The sequence below is a fragment of the Rhinatrema bivittatum genome, chromosome 17 (genome assembly GCF_901001135.1).
Source record: "Rhinatrema bivittatum chromosome 17, aRhiBiv1.1, whole genome shotgun sequence".
Lineage (NCBI taxonomy): Eukaryota > Metazoa > Chordata > Amphibia > Gymnophiona > Rhinatrematidae > Rhinatrema > Rhinatrema bivittatum.
Window position 1 is genome coordinate 39,404,259 of NC_042631.1, and position 19,544 is coordinate 39,423,802.

At 41.2% G+C, this 19,544-nt stretch overlaps 1 protein-coding gene across 6 annotated transcripts in view; it reads left to right on the plus strand.

Moving 5' to 3' along the window:
* TOLLIP (toll interacting protein) overlaps positions 1-19,544 on the plus strand; it is a 155,656-nt gene that overhangs the window by 70,002 nt on the left and 66,110 nt on the right. For 4 of the 6 annotated variants that reach the window (XM_029582830.1, XM_029582832.1, XM_029582831.1 and 1 more), the window contains exon 2: positions 5,501-5,650. In XM_029582830.1, coding sequence (XP_029438690.1) covers positions 5,501-5,650 — 150 coding nt within the window. Of the gene's footprint in view, positions 1-151; positions 234-366; positions 658-5,500; positions 5,651-19,544 lie in introns of those variants that run through there. The other 2 variants (XM_029582835.1, XM_029582834.1) reach the window with 2 other exon arrangements.

The window sequence follows — 19,544 nt, forward strand, 5'->3', positions numbered from 1 at the left end:
CCCTGCGCCTCCGGTGCCCTTGTGCTGTGTAGGTGCTGGGCAGCATAGAGACATCCTTCTGACTGATTGTATTCTCAAGCCATCATAATACAAGAAGAGGTTGCTTGGCAGCTGACATCATACTTTGTTTTTCTGTGTTGGCTACTCAAGCTGCTGTTTGGGAGACTGGGGCTTGGTGGTACAGTTCTCTTGTTTTTCATGCCAAGGATAGAATTTTAAAGCCATCTTTGCTGGTAAGTTGGGAGGACTGAGAGTCCTCATGTCTCTGTGCTGTAAGGAGGCCGTCAAGGAGCTCTCAGGCAAGAGCACTGCTTGGTGTGAGTGTCTACAGTGCCACATGGAACGGGAGAGCACGGACTGCTAAGAAGAGGTTCATAGAAGGGGGAGCATAGCAGGATCCAGGATAGATCTAGCAGGGGAAAATATTCCAGTGGCTAGAAGTCCAAGCATGTTTTCCTGAGTTTCCTGCATCCCTCGGGAGTACGATAAGAGATTGGAGTAGCTTCTTGTTCGCTTTCGATCTTTGTGAACCCTGGAGTTGTAGCTGCCCTGCTGCTTTTGGGCAGTGCTGAATGGGTCACTAAGAAGGAACGCAGGTGATGTGTCCAAGTTGTAAAGCTGGCTGCATCTGGGCTGTGGATATACCATGACCAGAAGGTGAGTTAGACTTGAAGAATTTCAGATTGAATTAAGGCTCGTTTTCTGCCATCTCACTCTTCCCCCTCCAGGCTGCTTTGTCTCCTGCTTAATGGAGTGATACTCTTGATGGATGCACTGTCCTGTTGGCTTTGCTGTACATGAATGTTTTCTTCTTTACCCAAGCTTGTGATGCAGTTTGGATGTGCCTTATTCTTTTTGTTTGACATGTGAATACTACTTTTTTGATTTGCAATGGGCATTTGAGATCCTTTTCTATGGTGTTATTAGTGTATTTAAAATTTTAGGAAGCTGGTGAGACTACTAGGAAAGATTGACAATTGGAAGGGAAATACTTTCTGTAAACACTGAAAATTTTATACCTTGTATAGAGAATAAAGTTGCCTGGCAGAATTGGTTTAATGTAACTCTGCCGGTTTCCCTTGGGTTTATATCGTATCTTCCAGAGTCTCAGTGGCCTTCAATATTTCAGAAACATACATGCAGCCACTTCTAGGATGGATGGCCTGGAAGCACCTATTAAACAACCATGAGAACTTCAGATGGGGGTAGACAAATAAGAACAGTGTTTATATTTGCCCTAGTATAGCAGAAACAAAGGGAGATTAAATGAATTGCCCAATTTCACATAGAGGGCAAATAGTAGAGAAGGGATTTGAATTTTCAGCCCAGGAATTTTTCTGACTCATAGCTCAGCTTTTTAAATCCTGGAGACTGTCACCTCCAATAAATAGAATTAATGTGCTTTTCCAGTATTGTCCAAAATTTTCTTATTTGCCTGGTTGCAGATTTTGAAATATTTTAAGATAATTTTTGGCATGAATTAATTGCAAAAGTCCCATGTTCTCAAAATTCCTGGTGCACTGAACCAGTTTTCTAAAGTCTTCTGGAACATTTGGGCCACATTCCTAAGTTCCATATGCTTCAGTACCCAGAGACCAGCACATGCAAGGAAAACCTAGGAAACCAGACTTCTGGAAAAAGAAAATATTCCTTCAAAATGTTCTGCTCCCCTTTATTTTATAATTTGTTTTGCTTTTTTCTCTGTCATTGATCCTCTTTCCAGACAGCTTCACTAGGTTTCTACTCAGCATCACTTGTTGGCTGACTAGGGCGTCCACTACAGGGTGTAGTCGCTTTCCCTCCTTCATTGGACCTGAATTCACCTACTCTATGGTGTACCTAGGCCCAACCAGCCCTGACAGTGAAGGGATTCAAACTTTGAGCTCCTGTACACAGTGCTGTGACCTCAGGCACAAGGCCAGTCTCTGCTTTCCTTAGTTTATGCAGCAAGGCCTCTAGTCTTCAAATTCCCAGTCATGTTAATGGCCAAATGTCCAGCCGTGCTATACCTCTGCCATTTTTCTCATGCTGAAAGATATTCAGGCAAGTTTGTGAGATCTTCTGCTTTGACTTGAGCAGGTTTACTCATCTGCATAATTAGTTGGCATGCCTTTTGATGCTATAGAAAAGTGGCCCAGATCCTTAAACTGTGGGATTTTTCTCGTGTCATCTGTGAAGTCTTGAGATGACCCAGATCACAATTTATTATCAAGATCTGGATGCTTTATAACGTCCCAGAGCGAGATACTGGAACATCTGATTCAAATGGATCCCTTTTTCACTAATCCCTCCTTGCGCATATCTTGTAAAGATCTTGGTGTTTAATTCTCATTTCAGCCAATGTTTCCTTTCAGAAATCATTGCTATTGGAAAGGATGGGTCAAGAAACTGAACTTCTGTAAATAAAATAAATTTTGCTGGTTTAGGTTTGTCCACCTTTGGCTTCCTTTTTCAATGTCTTGGTTGTATCATCATTCAGGTTGCTAGAAGTTCAGAGGTGGGTAATGCTGATAACCCAGCAGAAGGCGCCTTGTGCTCTCAGCAGGTGAAGGCTATTTTCTCAGGGGACAAGCAGGATACAAGATTCTTCATGTGATTGGCATCAGCCGACTGAGCCCGGGTTGAATCTTCACTCAAGTATTATACTTTTCTGACTAGTGAATGCATGGGACCTCTCTCAGTTTCTGGTTTTTTTCCTGCAGAGCCATCTGTTTTTCAGCTTCATGGAGCTATCAGGAAAATTTCTTATTTGTCTGGAAAATCACCAAGGGTTGCATTCCAATAAGTTATTGTTATATTTGAATTTGTAGCTAGAGATTCTTGGAGATGTTGCAACCAAATTTTATGCAAGTGATTAATCTATAAACAAGAACTTGAAACTGTACAACTAAGGCCCATTGGAATTCCAATATGGAAGCTAATCTGAAAATGATCCAACCAATGAACTTTGTGCATTGATAGTGGAAGTAATCTTGAACTAGCCAATTCTTGTGCAATATGACCTCGCAAATGCATGGGGGAGTCGGTGGCATGGACCCACCCCATGGCTGTCATATTGTAAGCAGAGGAGGAGGGTCTTAATGTGTAAGTTGACATTGCTGAGAACAATACAGAGTCAGGACTGTCAGCTGTGAATGATGGATACTCAAGAAGCCAGGGGTTGGGGGGGGGGGGGGGGGGGGGGGGGGGGAGGGGTTATAGGCTAAGCAAATCCCTCATCCTGCAGGGGAGAGATGCATGAGAAGTTCCAGGTGGGGAATATTAAAAGGAATTACTGTCAGCCTAAGATAAGTCTTTGACAACAACTAGTAGCACTCAACTGCATGAGTGGGTTAGAGAATAAACTTCATAGTTTGAGATGTGAAGCTAATCCATAAATCAGAGTGGAGAAACCATGATTTTGTAACACAAAGCAAGTCTGATCTAGTTTCAGAGAGGAAATCAATAAGTACTGGTAACTTCTATTGTATTGCCAGATTTTTCTGTTGAAAATACAATTATTTTTTGTATTTACTATGTTGAAATTGTAAATAAATTTGTTTTAAAAAAAATTCCAACTTATTCAATATATTTCCTACAGCAGCATTTCTATAGATGGGCCTACACTGACCTACTTGTTTTAGTTGTGCAGTGTTAGCAGATAATTTGAGCAAAACTTTGTGTTTTTGCTTTCTTTCCTTTGGTTAGACTGTGATACCATTAAGAGCACAGAGCACCCAAGAGAAAAAAAAGACAGGGCTGAAAAACATTTTTAACATTAAAATAGCAGTCATGGGGATGTCTGGCATACATAAGTAGCTCGCAGTGTGGCATAGCAGACTGTGGTTCGAGTGTACTGTTTGTTGAGGTCATTTTGAATAAGATGCACTCAGTCCTAAGGAGGGGATGGTAGGTGATGGCTGCCCGTGCCAATCATTAAGAGTGGCACTGAGGGATCATCTTGAATTAGATGTCTTTTAACTTTGGGAGCTGGTGAGGCTTCCTGGAACTGCCTAGACATCTCTTCTGGGATAGGGTTTTGAGAGGGAAAATTTACACTGGAAATTTTGTGCAAATTTAAGATAGATTTCCCATGTTCCGGATTATAGCTCATGTTTTACTCATCTCCCATCCTCCTTTCTTACAGGAGGCTATCGCTGATTTTTTTTTACAGAATATTACTGTAAGTGAACACTAAGCACTATATTAGGCTGTGATTTTGAAATCTACTCTTAAAAATACTTTCTCTTTTTGTAACTTTCTCTTTACTATTACTACAATTTAATTACAGCAAGGGGGATACCTTGGACATCCTAATAGCAAACGCAGTGAGATCAATTTGTACAAAATGTGGAAAAAAATTAATTGGAGAGAAAAACCTTGACTAGTTAATGTATTATTATTCTGCCTAGCATAAATCCGCAATAACGAGGAGAGCATGAAGCCGATGTTATAAAACATTCTTTAATTATACAGCATGGGATAGAAAGAACAGATGACCTTTCACAATTTCATACTAATTAACCCAGAATTATTATTTCATACTTCTACTATGCTAGTAGTGCCAAGTATGCTTGAAAGATCTATTCTGACTCTCTAGATTAAATTTTTTTGATGATAAAAAGTTTGTTGGAATCCCAAAATGTACGTGTTAAAAAGAAAAAAAAAAAATTCCCCCCCCCCCCCCCCCCCCGAAGTATCCTCTTGCCCTTTTTAGGCATCCAACACCATCAAAATTGCTAGGCTACAATGCCATGAGCCTTCATTTGCATCCACTTTAGGTTTCCCCCCCTATTTTATATTTCCTCTCAATTCACTTAGCTCAGTCATTGCAGTGGCAGTCCTCAGCCACCTTGATTATTGCCCGCTTGGTGTTGATCATATTGTAGAATTGGGTTTATCTGAACAGGACTTGTATAAAATACAGGGTACAGTAATTTCTATAAATCCAGATCAGGCACCCTCTATTGTACTGTACTTAGCAGGATAGGTAGAGGGGCAGGATAATAGAGCGAGCATCTTTCTCTGTTTAGTCATAAGACTGTTTTGGCTGTATCTCTTTAAAACTTGTGTCTTCTATTAGTGAGGTGAGGCACGAGTACCTAAATGTGTTCCCTAGAAGATGTGGTGGTGGTGGGGGAATATGATAAAGGCATTCAAATACCTCAAAGGCACAAGAGGCATTTTTCACCGGACAGGAATTTCTAAAAAAAAAACAAAAAATTAGAAAGATGTGGACACTTGCATTCAGGAGCAAGGACAGAATGGAGGATGCAGGTACCACCTTTCCCTGGTAGAATGATGGAAACAAAATTCCATTAATAGCTTAAAGTCAACGTATTTCAGAGTATCCTTTGTGGTAGGAAAGCAGAGGTAGGATGAGCATGGTGGCATTTATCTGTCAAATTTTGTGGGGTTTTTTTTGTTTCTATTAAGTTGACAAAATTTGAGAGGAAATACTTAAGATAAACAGCTTTGATTTTGATGGACTGTGCTTTTTTCTTGCTCTTTTTTCCTAAAGGTCTTCATTGGTGAGCTTCCTCAGGACTTCCTGCGTATCACCCCCACTCACCAGCAACAGCAAATCCAGTTAGATTCACAGGCTGCACAGCAACTACAGTACGAAGGGGCCATGGGAACTGTTGGCAGGCTCAACATCACTGTGGTACAGGTATGGTCCCAGCTGCCGTCCCCCTCCCCCTTCCTTACTAGCTCCTGTATGGCAATTCTTCACCTGGAACCTCTCTCCTACCATGGAGCTCAAGCACAGTGCTGTACATTAATCAAATACAAGATAATGTTCTGGAGGCAGTTTTCAGAAGTGTATGGGGGGTTTCAAAGTCTCTGGTAACTTTCTTCAAAGGAAAGCATAGTACTTAGTCCTCATAGATAGGTGACATTGTTGGATGGAGTCCAGGCCAAAGTAGTAACTCTAAAACTTCCAGAGCTTTCTGACATATTCTACTGAGTATGTGCAGGATTTCCCTTGTCACAGTGGTCATGCAGGACCTTCCTCAGTCTTTCTGTGAAGCCAGCTTTTGTCTCTGTTCCCATTTTAACAGAAAAAAAAAATCACTGTGGCCTCCTTTGGTTCTCTCAGAAATGTTCCCTTTAGTTTCTTCACATAAATTGTTTACATTTTCAGGTTTATTACTTTTTATGTGGCTGTATCAGTCTATCTGGTCTTTCTGAAAATGTGTTTTATATTGTAAGCTGAAAGTTATTTTTATGTATTGAAATTTATGCTTTCTGTTGTAAGCTGCATTGATCTTTTTTGGATTTGTGGTCATGAAGATGGACAAACAACTAAATGGGGTGTTTTGAGCTCACTTAGGTTTTTTTTTGGCGATGTCCCAGAGAGAGGAGGAGGCTAGCAGTGTACTGTCTGTCACCAGTCCTCATGATTTACATGTGCTGTGACTGCTATGAACAATATCTTTGGTTGTGGCACCTGTCAGAAGATGTCTCCCAAAGGTCTTTGTAACAGACAAGAGAATATGGAGAAGCTCTTCTGTTTGAAGATGTCTCATATACCTTGAGAGGCTCTGGAGCTGCACTGGATGCTGGTGGTGCATTGACATCAAAGTAGTGTTACTCCTCTTTGCATTTTAGCACCAGTAGAAGTCAGAGAGCTGGAGCATCCTCCTAGCTCCTCCCATCTGATGAAAGCAAAGGATTACACTTCATTGGTATTAACATCAGGGGAACCGATGCAGAGCGTCAATAAAAGGCGGTGAAGCTTCAACATTGGTACCTGAGAGCAGGGAGATTCTGGCAGCAGCCATACTTCTTTCAAATGATCCCTGCAGATAAGGCTGCTCATTATTCAAGAAATCTGGGGGATTGTGCCAGAAAGTCACTTGTCACCAATACTCCTCAAGTGATCCAGGAGGATGTCACCTTTCCTCCTGCACCTCATGTTTCATTAGCATCAGCAATGTTTAAGGAGGAGCTGAAGGGAAGGATCCTGAACTATCATCTTGCAAGCATAAGGTCACTGGCATTTGCAGCATCAATAGTGAACCAGACAGGGTGTGTCCAGTCTGGAGAAGCTAGCAGCGCTGGTGGTATCATATCAATGTCAGTGCTTGGAGGGGCCTCAGTATAGGTACCAGTTTACACCGATGTTAGATCCAGTGCATCGGGGAGGAAGCTTCATAGAGGCATTGTATGACATCAGAATCTAGGCCTACATCAGGGGAAAAATGCTAATTTTTCTTTGCTACAGCTATTAAACTTAGATCTGTACCTGCTGATTTTCTTTTTGTTAAAAAGAAAGTAGATTTGGAGGCTTGTATGCAACACCCTTTAAGCTAAATTTATTTAATCGTGCAATCCATTGCCAGTAAATGATTATTCCTGACTTAGTAGATGAAAGACCAGATATGGCCTATATTACGGAGACTAGGATAACGGAAAATAAAGGGCCCATTTTGTCTCGGTTACTCCCCGAAGTTAAGGGAGAGGGGGGAAATGGTCATTAGTTTTAGACACACCCAATGCAGAGGGCTCTGTTAGTCTCCCTTTCTTGCCAAGCTTGGGGAGAGTTTTCAGTTTACCTTTTTGTCAGTGTGTTAACCTCCCGCCGCTTTAGAGAGAGAAGCTGAGCTGGCTGACATGGTACTAAAACCATCTTTATACTGTCACCAGTTGTTCATGTTGGGAGTTTTTGATTGGCATTTTAATCCCTTTAATTTTTTGGCAGCTCTTACAGCAGCTGATATGTGACAGCTTAAAATGTTTTTCCACTCGTAGAGCTGGGCATAGAATTGACTTCTTAGGAATAATACTTTTACAAAATAAATAATTGTGAGAAATGTTTATTGTCAACTATTGTTTTGGTCTGACTGTAGGTAATGAAGCACCACAAATAGAGTAATTATTGATTGGAACCTCCAACTGTATAATGCACTGTATTCATGAATTTATTGATTATTCAAACTCTGATCTATCAGTTTGTTTTAATCAGAGCAAGAACTCATCCAGTTTGTCTGTTGGAGGTTTTATGGAGAGTTTTATCAATTAAAATGTAATTGATCATTATAACTATTGTTTAAGTAATTTAGATAGTTTAGAGGCAGTTTCACAGTTTCCAAAGTAGCACTATAACTTATTGATCGCAAGTTTGCACAGATTTAATTCAGAGCAATCGCAATTATCTAACCCAAACTAAAGGTAACTTCTGATCTCTTAAAAATTAGTTTATTCTCTTATAGTGTTGGCAAGCCACAGCTGAAAGATATGAGTAGTTTCTGTGTGAAGTTGTTTGCATCTGTACTCGTCTGTGCTGGTCTGGAGGCTGAATGCAGGCATGCTGATAATAGCTGACTTTTTATGGCCCCAAGAGTGTTGTCCATTGATACTGGCGAGAGCTCTTGGCCTGTATGCTCTCTTGGGTGTGAGAACCTTGACAGGAATCCTGTTCCTTTGTTTTATTCTTTTATAGCTGTGAATTTGTATAATGTATGCATAGTCAATGCATGTGGATAAGAGTCAAGCACAGCTTTCTGATTGGGAGTTTCACACACTTTTTTTTGTGTGAGAGGCAGTCTTTGAAGACATAAAGGGCATATCTTATTGCTCGAAGTTCTAAAAAGTTGATCTGACATTTTCTTTTAAGCAGAGTCCACATACCTTGAGTCTGAAGGTAGTTGACGTGAGCTCCCCATCCCAAGTTGGAGCTATCTGTGGTTAAAGTTATTTGAGGAGTCGGCTGTTGGAATGGTAATCCGATCCGTAAAGCCGGTTGACTTGTCCATCATCGAAGTGAGAGATGTAACTAGTTGGTGACCCATATTAGGGACGACAGTGGCTGAACAGCTTGAAGCCACTGAGACTTTAAGGTCCATTGAGTCCATGGCTAACTTTGCCATAGGGGTCACGTGGACTGTAGACGCCATGTGACCCAGAAGTGTAAGGAATTGATGGGTAGAGACGAAGTTGAAATTGCTCAGGGAGTTTGCAAGATTTGCTAGGATGTTCACATGGTCGCTTGGAAGAAAAGCTTTTGCGACTGTGGTGTTGAGGTCTGCTCCGATGAAGGTGAGGAGTTGAGACGGGTTCAAATGTGATTTCTGTTAGTTGATTAGAAATCCCAGGGAATGCAACAGGGATAAGGTGCTGATGAGCCTGTCGTCTAGGTAGGGAAAAGCATGAATGCTGTTTTTTCTGAGATGTGCAGCCGCAATTGCCAGGCATTTTGTGAACACTTGAGGTGCTGAGGCCAGTCCAAATGGAAGGACTCGGTACTGAAAATGTCTTTTTCCCACTACGAATCATAGATACTTTTGATGTTGTGGGGAAATAGGAATGTGAGCATAGGCTTCTTGAAGGGAAGAATGGTCCCTAAGGAGACCATCCGGAATTTTTCTTTTTGAAGAAATTTGTTGAGATTGCGGAAGTCTAGGATGTGGTGGAGACCGCCTGTTTTCTTTGGAATTAGGAAATAGCAGGAGTAGAACCCTCTGCCGTGTTCAGACCGGGGAACGGTTTCGATAGCCCTGGTAGTCAGCAGGGTGGAGAGTTCTGACTGCAGCTGAGATGCTATCACGCTGTGTGACCACAGAGAAATGGGTGGGGAATCTGGGGGTAACATTTGGAATTTTAGACGATATCACCTGTTCAAGATGGCTAACACCCACTGATCTGTGGTGATGACACTCCATTGGTGTTTGAAGTAATGGAGCAGACCTACAGGCAAGTTGGGTTCGGGATTGTTGAAGAGGCTGCTGCTCTCTGGTATTCTTTTCAAAAACCAAATGCTGGTCCTGTTTGTGGGGGTGGCTGAGTTTTTGCCTGTTTTGGTTGACGTGAACATTCTCTCTGAGGTTGACGGAAAGGGCGTGTTGAAGAAGTAAGTGCATAGTACCTACGAGGCCGATAGAAGGGCTTTCTGGTATCACATCTTGTGGATTTCTATGCTGAGGATGGCTGGTCCGATGGCAACCTGGACAGCTGGCGGAGTGTCTCATGGTGATCTTTAAGTAGAGAGACAGTGGCTTGTATCTTTTCGCCGAAGAGATTGCCTCCGGTGCATGGGAGATCTACCAGCCTTTCGTGGACTTCTCATCTGAGATCCAAGGCCTTCAGCCAAGCCCACCTCTGTGCACTGATTCCAGCAGCTGATAGATGGGCAGATGTTTCAAGAGAGTCATATGCGGCCCATACTTCATTGACAAAGGACTCTAGCCCTTTGTCAATAAGAGCGTTGAGTGACACTTGCTGTTGCTGAGGGAGAGTATCCGCTATGCCCTGAACTTGTTTCCACAAGTTCCTTTGATATTGGGTCACATATTTTATTTATTTATTTATTTTTAATTTTTATATACCGGAATTCCTGTATACAATACAAATCAGTCCGGTTTACATGAAACGAAAAGATTGCCCTGGTCTGGGAGGTCAGACCGGTGTTTTTTTACAAAGAAGATTGAACAATAATATATAATACATTGAACAATAACATATAATACAATCCTTGAACATTGAACAATAACAATAAATACTTAAATTAAGCCAATTAGCATGTTAAACTTAAATTAAACGTAAAATTAAATTGAAATTTAATTTTGGATAATATTGTATATTATAACTGTAATACAAAATATTCCCAAGTTCAGTCAGGATAAGGCGCTTAGTTAAATTCTGGAGATTGGAACGCTTGCCTGAAGAGCCAGGTTTTTAACTTTTTTTTGAACTCTGGTAGACTGGGTTCGAGGCGTAGGTCTGGGGGGAGAGCGTTCCAATGGTGTGGTCCTGCAGTTGAGAGTGCTCTTTTTCTTAGTAATGATGTTGCTGGAGGGGCGAACAGTGTGCCTCTGTAGGCGCTTCTGATGGGTCTGGAGGATAGGTATGGACGAAGTTGAGTTTGGAGTGATATCGGTGCGATGTTGTGTATTGATTTATGAATAATGGTGAGGGTTTTAAAAAGGATTCTCTGTTTGATGGGTAGCCAGTGGAGGTTGCTCAGAATGGGGGAAATATGTTCTCTTTTATTGGTGTTAGGATTCTGGCAGCAGCGTTTTGTACCATCTGTAGAGGCTTAATACTGTTGGCAGGGAGGCCAAGTAGAATTGCGTTGCAATAGTCGAGTTTTGAAAAAATAATGGATTGTAGGACGAGGCGAAAGTCGTTGAAGTGAAGTAGTGGTTTTAACTTTTTGAGGACTTGTAGTTTATAGAAACAGTCCTTGGTGGTGGTATTTATAAATTTTTTAAGTTAAGTTGACTGTCAAGCCATGCTCCTAGATCCCTGATGTCTGAGGGGAGATAAATGTTTAATGAGGAGGGTTGCGAAAGGCTGGGTGAGTAGATACGTGGGTCTAGTGAGATAAGTAGCATCTCTGTTTTGCTGGAGTTTAAAATCAAGTTAAGGTTGGAGAGGAGTTGTTTAATTGGTTGTAAACAATCCTCCCAGAAGGAGAAGGTTTTTTGAATAGATTATGTGATGGGACACAAGCATGGATCCTTGGAACACTTTCTTCCCTAAACCATCCAGAAATTTTTGTTCTTTTCCTGGAGGAGCAGATGAATGTGGTTTCTGCTTCCTTGCTTTTTTCTGAGCTGACTCAACAACAAATGGATGATGTGGCAATTGTGGTTTTTGAAAACCTGGGGTATGGTGGACCAGGTATGTTGCGTCTGTTCTTCTGTTAACAGCTGGCACAGAATAGGGATACTCCCATAAGCGGTGCTGGAGTTCTTATGTTCTGATACAGACGGACATCACAGTAGCAATGTGGTAAACAAATAGGGAGGCACAGGCTCCTATCTGCTGTGTCAAGATCAGTGCAGATTTGGGCCTGGGCCCTAGCACACTCCATGCATCTCAGGGCTACTTATCTAGCAGGCATACAAAATGTCCTAGCAGACAATCTCAGTCGACGTTTCCATCCCTACGAATGGTCTCTGGATCCCTGTGTAGAGAGCAAAATCTTTCAACGCTGGGGTCGCCCAACCATCGACCTCTTTGTGTCCAAAATGAACCACAAAGTAGAAAGGTTCTGCTCCCTCCACAGCCGTTGACAAATCTTCCCCAGGGACGCCTTTGCTCGCCCCTGGAAACCAGGGCTTCTAAACACATATCTTCTGATTCTGCTCATAGCCAAGACTCTCGTGAAACTGCAACAGGACAGCGGGTCCATGATCCTCATAGCCCCATATTGGCCTTGACAAGTATGGTTCCCCATGCTCCTAGATCTCTCGATCAGAGAACCAATTCACTTGGGCACAACACCCACCCTCATAACTCAGAACCAAGGCAGATTACACCATCCGAACCTACAAACCCTTGCCTTGATGGCCTGGATGTTGAAAGCTTGATCCTACGACCACTCAGTCTTTCAACTCAAGTCTCTCAGGTTCTCGTAGCTTCACAAAAGCCCTCCACCCGTAAATCTTACCATGCCAAGTGGACTAGATTTACCAAGTGGTGCACTCAAAAAGGTATCTACCCTTTCTCCTGTCCCACTCCATCTCTATCAGACTGACTGTGGCACCTCTCAGATTCTGGTCTCCAGACTGTCTCTGTGCCATTGCGGCATACCACAAAGGTATAAGGGATGCCCCAATAAAAGCGCAACCCCTAGTGAGTCGATTTATGAGGGGCTTACTTCAACTTAAGCCTCCCTTTCGACCACCGGTTATGGAATGGGACCTTAATGTAGTTCTTGCAAGGCTCATGCGATCTCCGTTTGAGCCTTTGCATTCCTGTGATGTAAAATTTCTTACATGGAAAGTCCTTTTCCTAGTAGCCATTACATCTGCTAGGAGAGTCAGTGAGTTACAAGCCCTTGTCACATACTCACCCTACACAAGGTTCCTGCATGACCAAGTGGTTCTGCACACTCACCCCAAATTTCTGCCTAAGGTGGTAATGGATTTTCACTTTAACCAATCCATAGTCTTACCCACTTTCTTTCCAATGCCTCACTCTCACCAGGGTGAGAGAATTTTGCACACCTTGGACTGTAAACGTGTACTCGCTTTTTACCTAGACTGCACTGCAGTCCATAGGAAGTCCACCCAACTCTTTGTTTCTTTTGACAAAAACAAACCAGGAGCTGCAGTGGGCAAACAAACTCTCTCCAACTGTCTGGCATTCTGCTATGAAAAAGCAGGCCTTCCTTTCCAGGGGCGAGTAAAGGGCACTCATGGCTATGTCAACATCCGTAGCACACTACCGTTCAGTACATATCGCAGACATCTGCAAAGCTGCGACTTGGAGTTCTCTGCATACATTTGCAGCTCATTACTGCTTGGATAAAGAAGGAAGACAAGACTCTGCCTTTGGACAATCTGTCTTGAAAAACGTATTTCCAGTGTAATATCCAACTCCTTCCACATCCGCCTGCTATGATTCAGGCTGCCTCATCTTAGTCAATGGCACCTCGGTTGTTGTGCCTGTTGCATGAGTTACATACCATTGACCTATTAGAAGATGAGTCAGCCTGTAGCTTGCTAATCACCCATATGTGAGGACTACCATCCTGCGTGTCCTGCGATAAAGCAGAGTTGCTTACCTGTAGCAGGTGTTATCCCAGGACAGCAGGATGTAGTCCTCACGAAAGCCACCCGCCACCCCGCGGAGTTGGGTGCATTGCTGTTTTAGTTTTATTTTTTCGCTCGTACTTATTGCTGCAAACGAGACTGAAGGGGGAGACACCTGTGGCTGCAGGGATCATGGTATGCTAAGTGTGCCAGTCAAAAGTTTCTAGAAACTTTGACAGAAGTTTTCCGTGATAGGGCTCCATCGATGATGTCGCCCGTATGTGAGGACTACATCCTGCTGTCCTGGGATAACACCTGTTACAGGTAAGCAACTCTGCTTTCTCTTAATTCCATGTACAGCAAGAGAAGCAGACCTCATTAAGAAACAGGTATTGATCAATTTCATGAATTCTCGTCTGCTGGTAGTAGTGATTTAATTACAGATTCATTTGATGAAACTATAAATAGATTTAAAAATGGTATTCAATGGAGTTTTTAGCTCCTTTGAGGGAGAAATCTATAAGCACAAAATGGTAGGCTGTTTTTTTTTTAATCTTTAAGCAAGTAAAGAGAGGTTGCCATTAATAAGAAAGTCAATGTAAAAGGACAGGGAAAGTGGAGGTTCGTATTAGTTGGGCCATTCAATTTAGGATATACAGAAAAGCTATCACTTTTGCAAAAAAGCTGTTTTACAAACAAGATTTTAAAGGCAAAAAATATATTAAGAGCTTTTTCAGATGCTCCATGATTCTTTAGCTAGCTCATCTTCAAATACTTATGTAAGAACACCATGAGTTGAAGAGCTGGCAAGGTTTTATAATAAGAAAATCAAATAAATTCATAAATTTGTATCTGTGATGGAATGTGTTGATCCTCTTGGATCAATGATAATTGAGTCAATCTTGCTCAATATAGGGACTGAAGATGAAGTGATCACACACTCACACTCTCTCACTCACCCACACACACTTTCTCCCATACTCACATGCACACACTCTCACACACTATTATTACACACTTCTTACTGTGCTTTTTCATTTTGATTTGTCTATCACGTTTTGTTTTTAACTGGTTAGAGTTGTACAGAATCTGGACTCCAGATCTTGGTGGTGAACAGCAGTGAATAGTTTTGTTTCCCATTCAATATGCTTTAAAAACACTTTGGATTATTGGTCATTCTTGTTTTTATGCTGCTCCTTGCCAGTCCAGCTGTACTGTATATTAATGATTGACTATTTCAGCAGCGTTTTCTTTAATAAGGTTTATTTTTATAACATCATTGTAGGCTATTAGAAAGGGATATTTCTGAGTTTTCTTATTACTTCCAATCAGCAATTATAATAAATTATATTTTTTTGAGAAAAAGCAGGATGGCAGTCTTCAGAAAAATTTGGTGACATCAGATGGAGCCTGGCGCAGAAATTTGATTTCAAAGTTTCTAGAAACTTTGAGCATGCCCGATTGGGAATGTGCAGCTTGTTATACTACTATGTATCCACGCAGGAGCCCTTCTAGTTTCATCTTTTCCACAGAGCCTATCGGTTGAGGATCATTTTGCTTGCTGTTAGCAAACTATTTACTTCCTAAGCATAGAAGAATTGGTCTTTATGAGGCCTGCAGTCTTTATTCTTCCTTTTAGTCCTCTAGATAGGTTTTTCATGTGTTTGAAAATTTTCTCGGTGGCAGTGTGGTGCACCAATATCATTGAATCAAGGTAACGTTCATTGTGTTTTTCCCCCAGCATATTCTTAGCAGCTTAAGAGGTGATACCTCTAAAATGTAGCCTCTACAATAGAGAGGTACATTTATATTATTTACTAAAAATGTCATTTTATTCTGAAGATATATTTACCTTGCCTATGCAACAGCAAGGATTTATAGAATGAATGAGAGCTTTCTTAAGTAATTTCTGGTCTTTTTATATATTTACACAGAATTGTTTGTTGTTGTCTAGTCCACAAATTGGTTCATTTGTGCTGGATCATTGGTTGTGATATTACATTTTTGCTCACCGAAGCCTCTAATATTCATCCCAGCCAATAACTGTTTATCATATTAAATGAGTTGAATTAGCAATTGGCACAAACTTATGAGTCCTGTCAACAAGAATGTAAAACAAATTGTATATTTTGGATCCAGCATAAGTTTTAGGTTTTGAGGATCTCCTCTGGGCTGGGACCCAGGTTCATCCCTCTTCTCCATGGACAAGCAGATGACCAGTTGAACATATACAGTAGGTGATGTCATCTTATAAAACCAAAGCAAAGCATTTCCTATATCTTCTGGAAAAACTTGAAAAGATTTTCTCGGGCATATGAGGAATTTCCCAGATAGCTGCTGCTTCATGGACCCCTTACTCTTTTCCCTTGGTGACATTTCATTATGTCTTCTCATTTGTCTCCAAGCATCGTTCTCCACTGGTGCCTCTTGTTTGGGAGAGATCAGCCCTCTTCAGTTGTTTTTCTGTGTCTTGTGCCATATCTTTTAGGTTTTTCAGATTTTCTAAAGTTGCATTTTATTTTATTTTTTTAAAGATGGCTACTTACTCTGACAGTTTCCCTGGGTGCGGCTTGCTTCAGCGACCTCATCTAGAATCTACCTACAAAAATATTTTCATTTGATTTTGCTTTGAAGATTTTCCTCACTATAACTGAGAAGTTGAGCATCTTCAAGTTCTTACTTGCTGTGCCACAGGATCTCCATCACAGATCATCATGAGGCTCATTTGCATTGTTTGGTGCTAGAGCATGATGTCTATCTGTGGCTTCCATTCAAATATGTCAGTCAGGGTTATAGAGCTCAGAGAGTTCATCATTCAGTTTCATCTCCATGAAGTAGATTGGTACTCCTTCTCTAGCATTGTTTGCATTGGTACCAAAGGATCCAGTAGTTTTCTTAATCACTGGAGAACAATGGCACCACGGTAGCATTCTTTAACCTTGATGCTTCTTTGGTACACAAGTTCTAGAGCAGGCATTTTTGACCTATAATAACACTTATCACTTTTTAGTGCTACTAAGTGTACACAGTGCTATACAATAAGTATTCAGGTACAGTAAGTCCATACCCTAAAGAGCTTACATTCTAAATGGCTATCAGAGGCAATGGGAGATAAAGTGACTTGTCTCGAGGAGGGTCAGTGGGAGAGTGGGATTTGAACCCTTGCTTCCTCTGTCTTCAGCCCATTGCTCAAACCATTAGTCCACTCTTCCTGAGTAGCTTCATCTGGGGTGTAAGTTTAATTACTTAAATTGAGATTTGGATGCAACCATTTCAGGGGTTTGATTTCATAATCATTGGTACATCCCCTTTAGCCACCCAGAAGAACCTTTTTCTCTCCTGCTAAACCCATCTTATGTTTTGGCTTCTGCTGTTCATCACAGCCTGGGCTGTCATAGCCAGGAGGTCATGTTGTACCTGAACAAGCAGGGAGAAACAAAAATCACTCCTTTTGTTTCAGGAAACTTTCTGGATGTAGAATTGGGCCATATCTTATAGGACCACTCTAAGGGTCCTGGCAAAAAAGAGAACATTCTGACACACAAGCTCAGTCATATTCTAAAATCCCATGAGTGGCCCCTGGATTAGGATGTAGCTAAAAGGGATAGTTCTTGAGTGGGGTGCACCTGAGCATTTACAACTATTCTGAACAGGAAGATTCCAACTTTCTGAGCCAGGCAAAGATCTGAGGGCTCGCTAGCATCAAATCTCTTCTCCTTCCATTGGAGGACAGCAGTCCTGTATATATATATATACACTCCAGTTCCTTTAGTTGTAAAGAACTTCTCGACAGCCTTTTCTGTTCCATGACCAAAAAACTAAAAAAGAAATCTCCAGATGCCAAAGCATCCATGCCTCCTAGTCCTATTGAAACGCGTGGAAACAGCTGGTTCCATGCTGTTCAGTATCACGCTAAGAACTGTCAGTTCTACAGAGTTTCTCAATGAAGAGTATAACAGTAACACCCCAGTGTCTGTGCACACATTATTTAGTGTTCTATAATAGTTTCTTGTTATCCAGAAGAGCTCAGCACTTATTTCTACTCCTTCTTCAAGAGCTATCCATCAGGAATTCAATCAAGTTGGACAGTTCCCCAACTTTGATCGGTCAGAGTAAAGATACTCTGTTTCATCCCAACATCCAATCTTTGGCCTTCATAACCTGGGTATTGAGAGGAAAATCATTTTTCCCTTGGATTCTCTGATGAAGTGTCTGGTTTCTAGAAAAATATCCACCAGAAGATTTTATGGCTTTAAATGGAGGAGGTATGCAATATGGTGTGAGGGCAAAGATGTATATCACTTCTCTTAAACAGCTTGATTTCCTACTTTATCTTTCAGAATTCAGTTTCTAAATCAACTTATAACTGGTGCTTTTCACCAACATGTAAAGGGAAACCCCCATCTCTGTCCAACATTTTAATTGCAAAATTTTTATGCGGAGTTAGCTTCAATTGAAGCTGCCCATCAAGCCACCTGCTATCTCTTAGGACCTCAGTCCTTTTTTTTTTTTTTTAATTTGTATATTTTAATTTGTATCCTTCTTTCTCAGGCACTTCAAGGCAGATTACATTTAGGTACTATAGATATTTTCCTTCCCTTCCGCCAGAAGGCTTACAATCTTAAATTTGTACCTAAGCCAATGGAGGGTAAAGTGACTTGCCTAGCTCACGAGGATCAGCAAGCAGCAGGATTTGAAACCTGCTTTCCCTGGTTGACAGCCCACTGATGAAAGCTCCCGTTAAGCCTCTGGCCTCTTGTGGACTAAAGTACCTGATCTAGAAAATTGCTTTTTTGGTGGTGGTTTTGGATGTAGTGATTTAGCTACCTTTTATAGTAAATTTCATCACAATAGGGTGATGCTCTGCACGTAGATTTCCATCTTAACCTATCGGTTGTCCCGCTAGCATTTTTCCCCGGGCTGCATAATCTTAGTTAATAAGCTTTGCATGCACAGTACCGATTGAAAAAGAGCTGTCACCTTCTACTTGGCACAGACAAAAGCTCATAAAAGGTCCACTCAACTTTTTTTCTTTTTAGTTTGTTTTGACTTCAACAAGCCTGGGATTGAAGTAAAAAAAACCATTTATTTATTTCTAATTAGCAAGCAGATTACATCTTTTTGTTATGTCCAGGCAGGTCTGACTCTATAAGGGCCTGTCAAGGCACATAATAGAACCATAGTGACCCATCTAAGATCGACCTCCAGAGAGGATATTTGCATGGCTGCAATACTCATTTCAGTCCACACATTTATATCCCATTACTCTTTGGACACTAATTCTCCACATAGCAGTAGTTTTAGTCAGTTTGCCTCCAGGGTCTATTTGAGGAGTAGAATCCCACTTTGCCTCATCTTGTTGGGTCCTTTTTATTATTTCAGGTTGCCTTGTTTAAAAATAAATAAATAAAAAATGACAGATGGGTTTTTACCCACCAAAAATATATTCTCCTGCCCATTGTCTTGGCTTTGCACTTTTTTGTTGTTGATGGCAACCCTTCCCTAGGAATTTCCACGTGTGACTGGTTATCCTCCTTATCCTCAGAGAAAGCAAAATTGCTTACCTACAGTGAGCATTGTCCAAGGATAACAGGATGATCGTCATATATACCCTCTCCTGCTGGAATTGTTTCCATAATTTGGCTGAATATATGACCAAGATGGCTCCAGGAGGCAGTAACTGTGCAGGAAATTCCACATATGCCTGGAAGATGCTTTCTGAGCTTTTCCAGACTTGCTCTATATCTGCACCGTCCCATGATGTCCCCCACATGTGTGACTGATTATCCTGCTGTCCTTGGAGAGCACCTTTTAAAAGTAAGCAGCTCTGCTGTTAGGCAAATAAGGAAGAGGCTTCATATACAGAAACATCCCAGTTTGTCTAACAGATAAGACTCTCCTCCAGCCTTCTGTGACTAAAATTGTGCCCTAAAAACTTTGCTTTTTTTTTTTATTCTTTGTTTTTTTTTTTTTGCTTAGGCATCAGTTGAGAAAAGATTGGTGTAAATAGGATTTTTGATAATTTAAAAGAAAAAGTTTTAATGTCTTTGTTACTAAGCTAAGCATGACTACAAATATTCT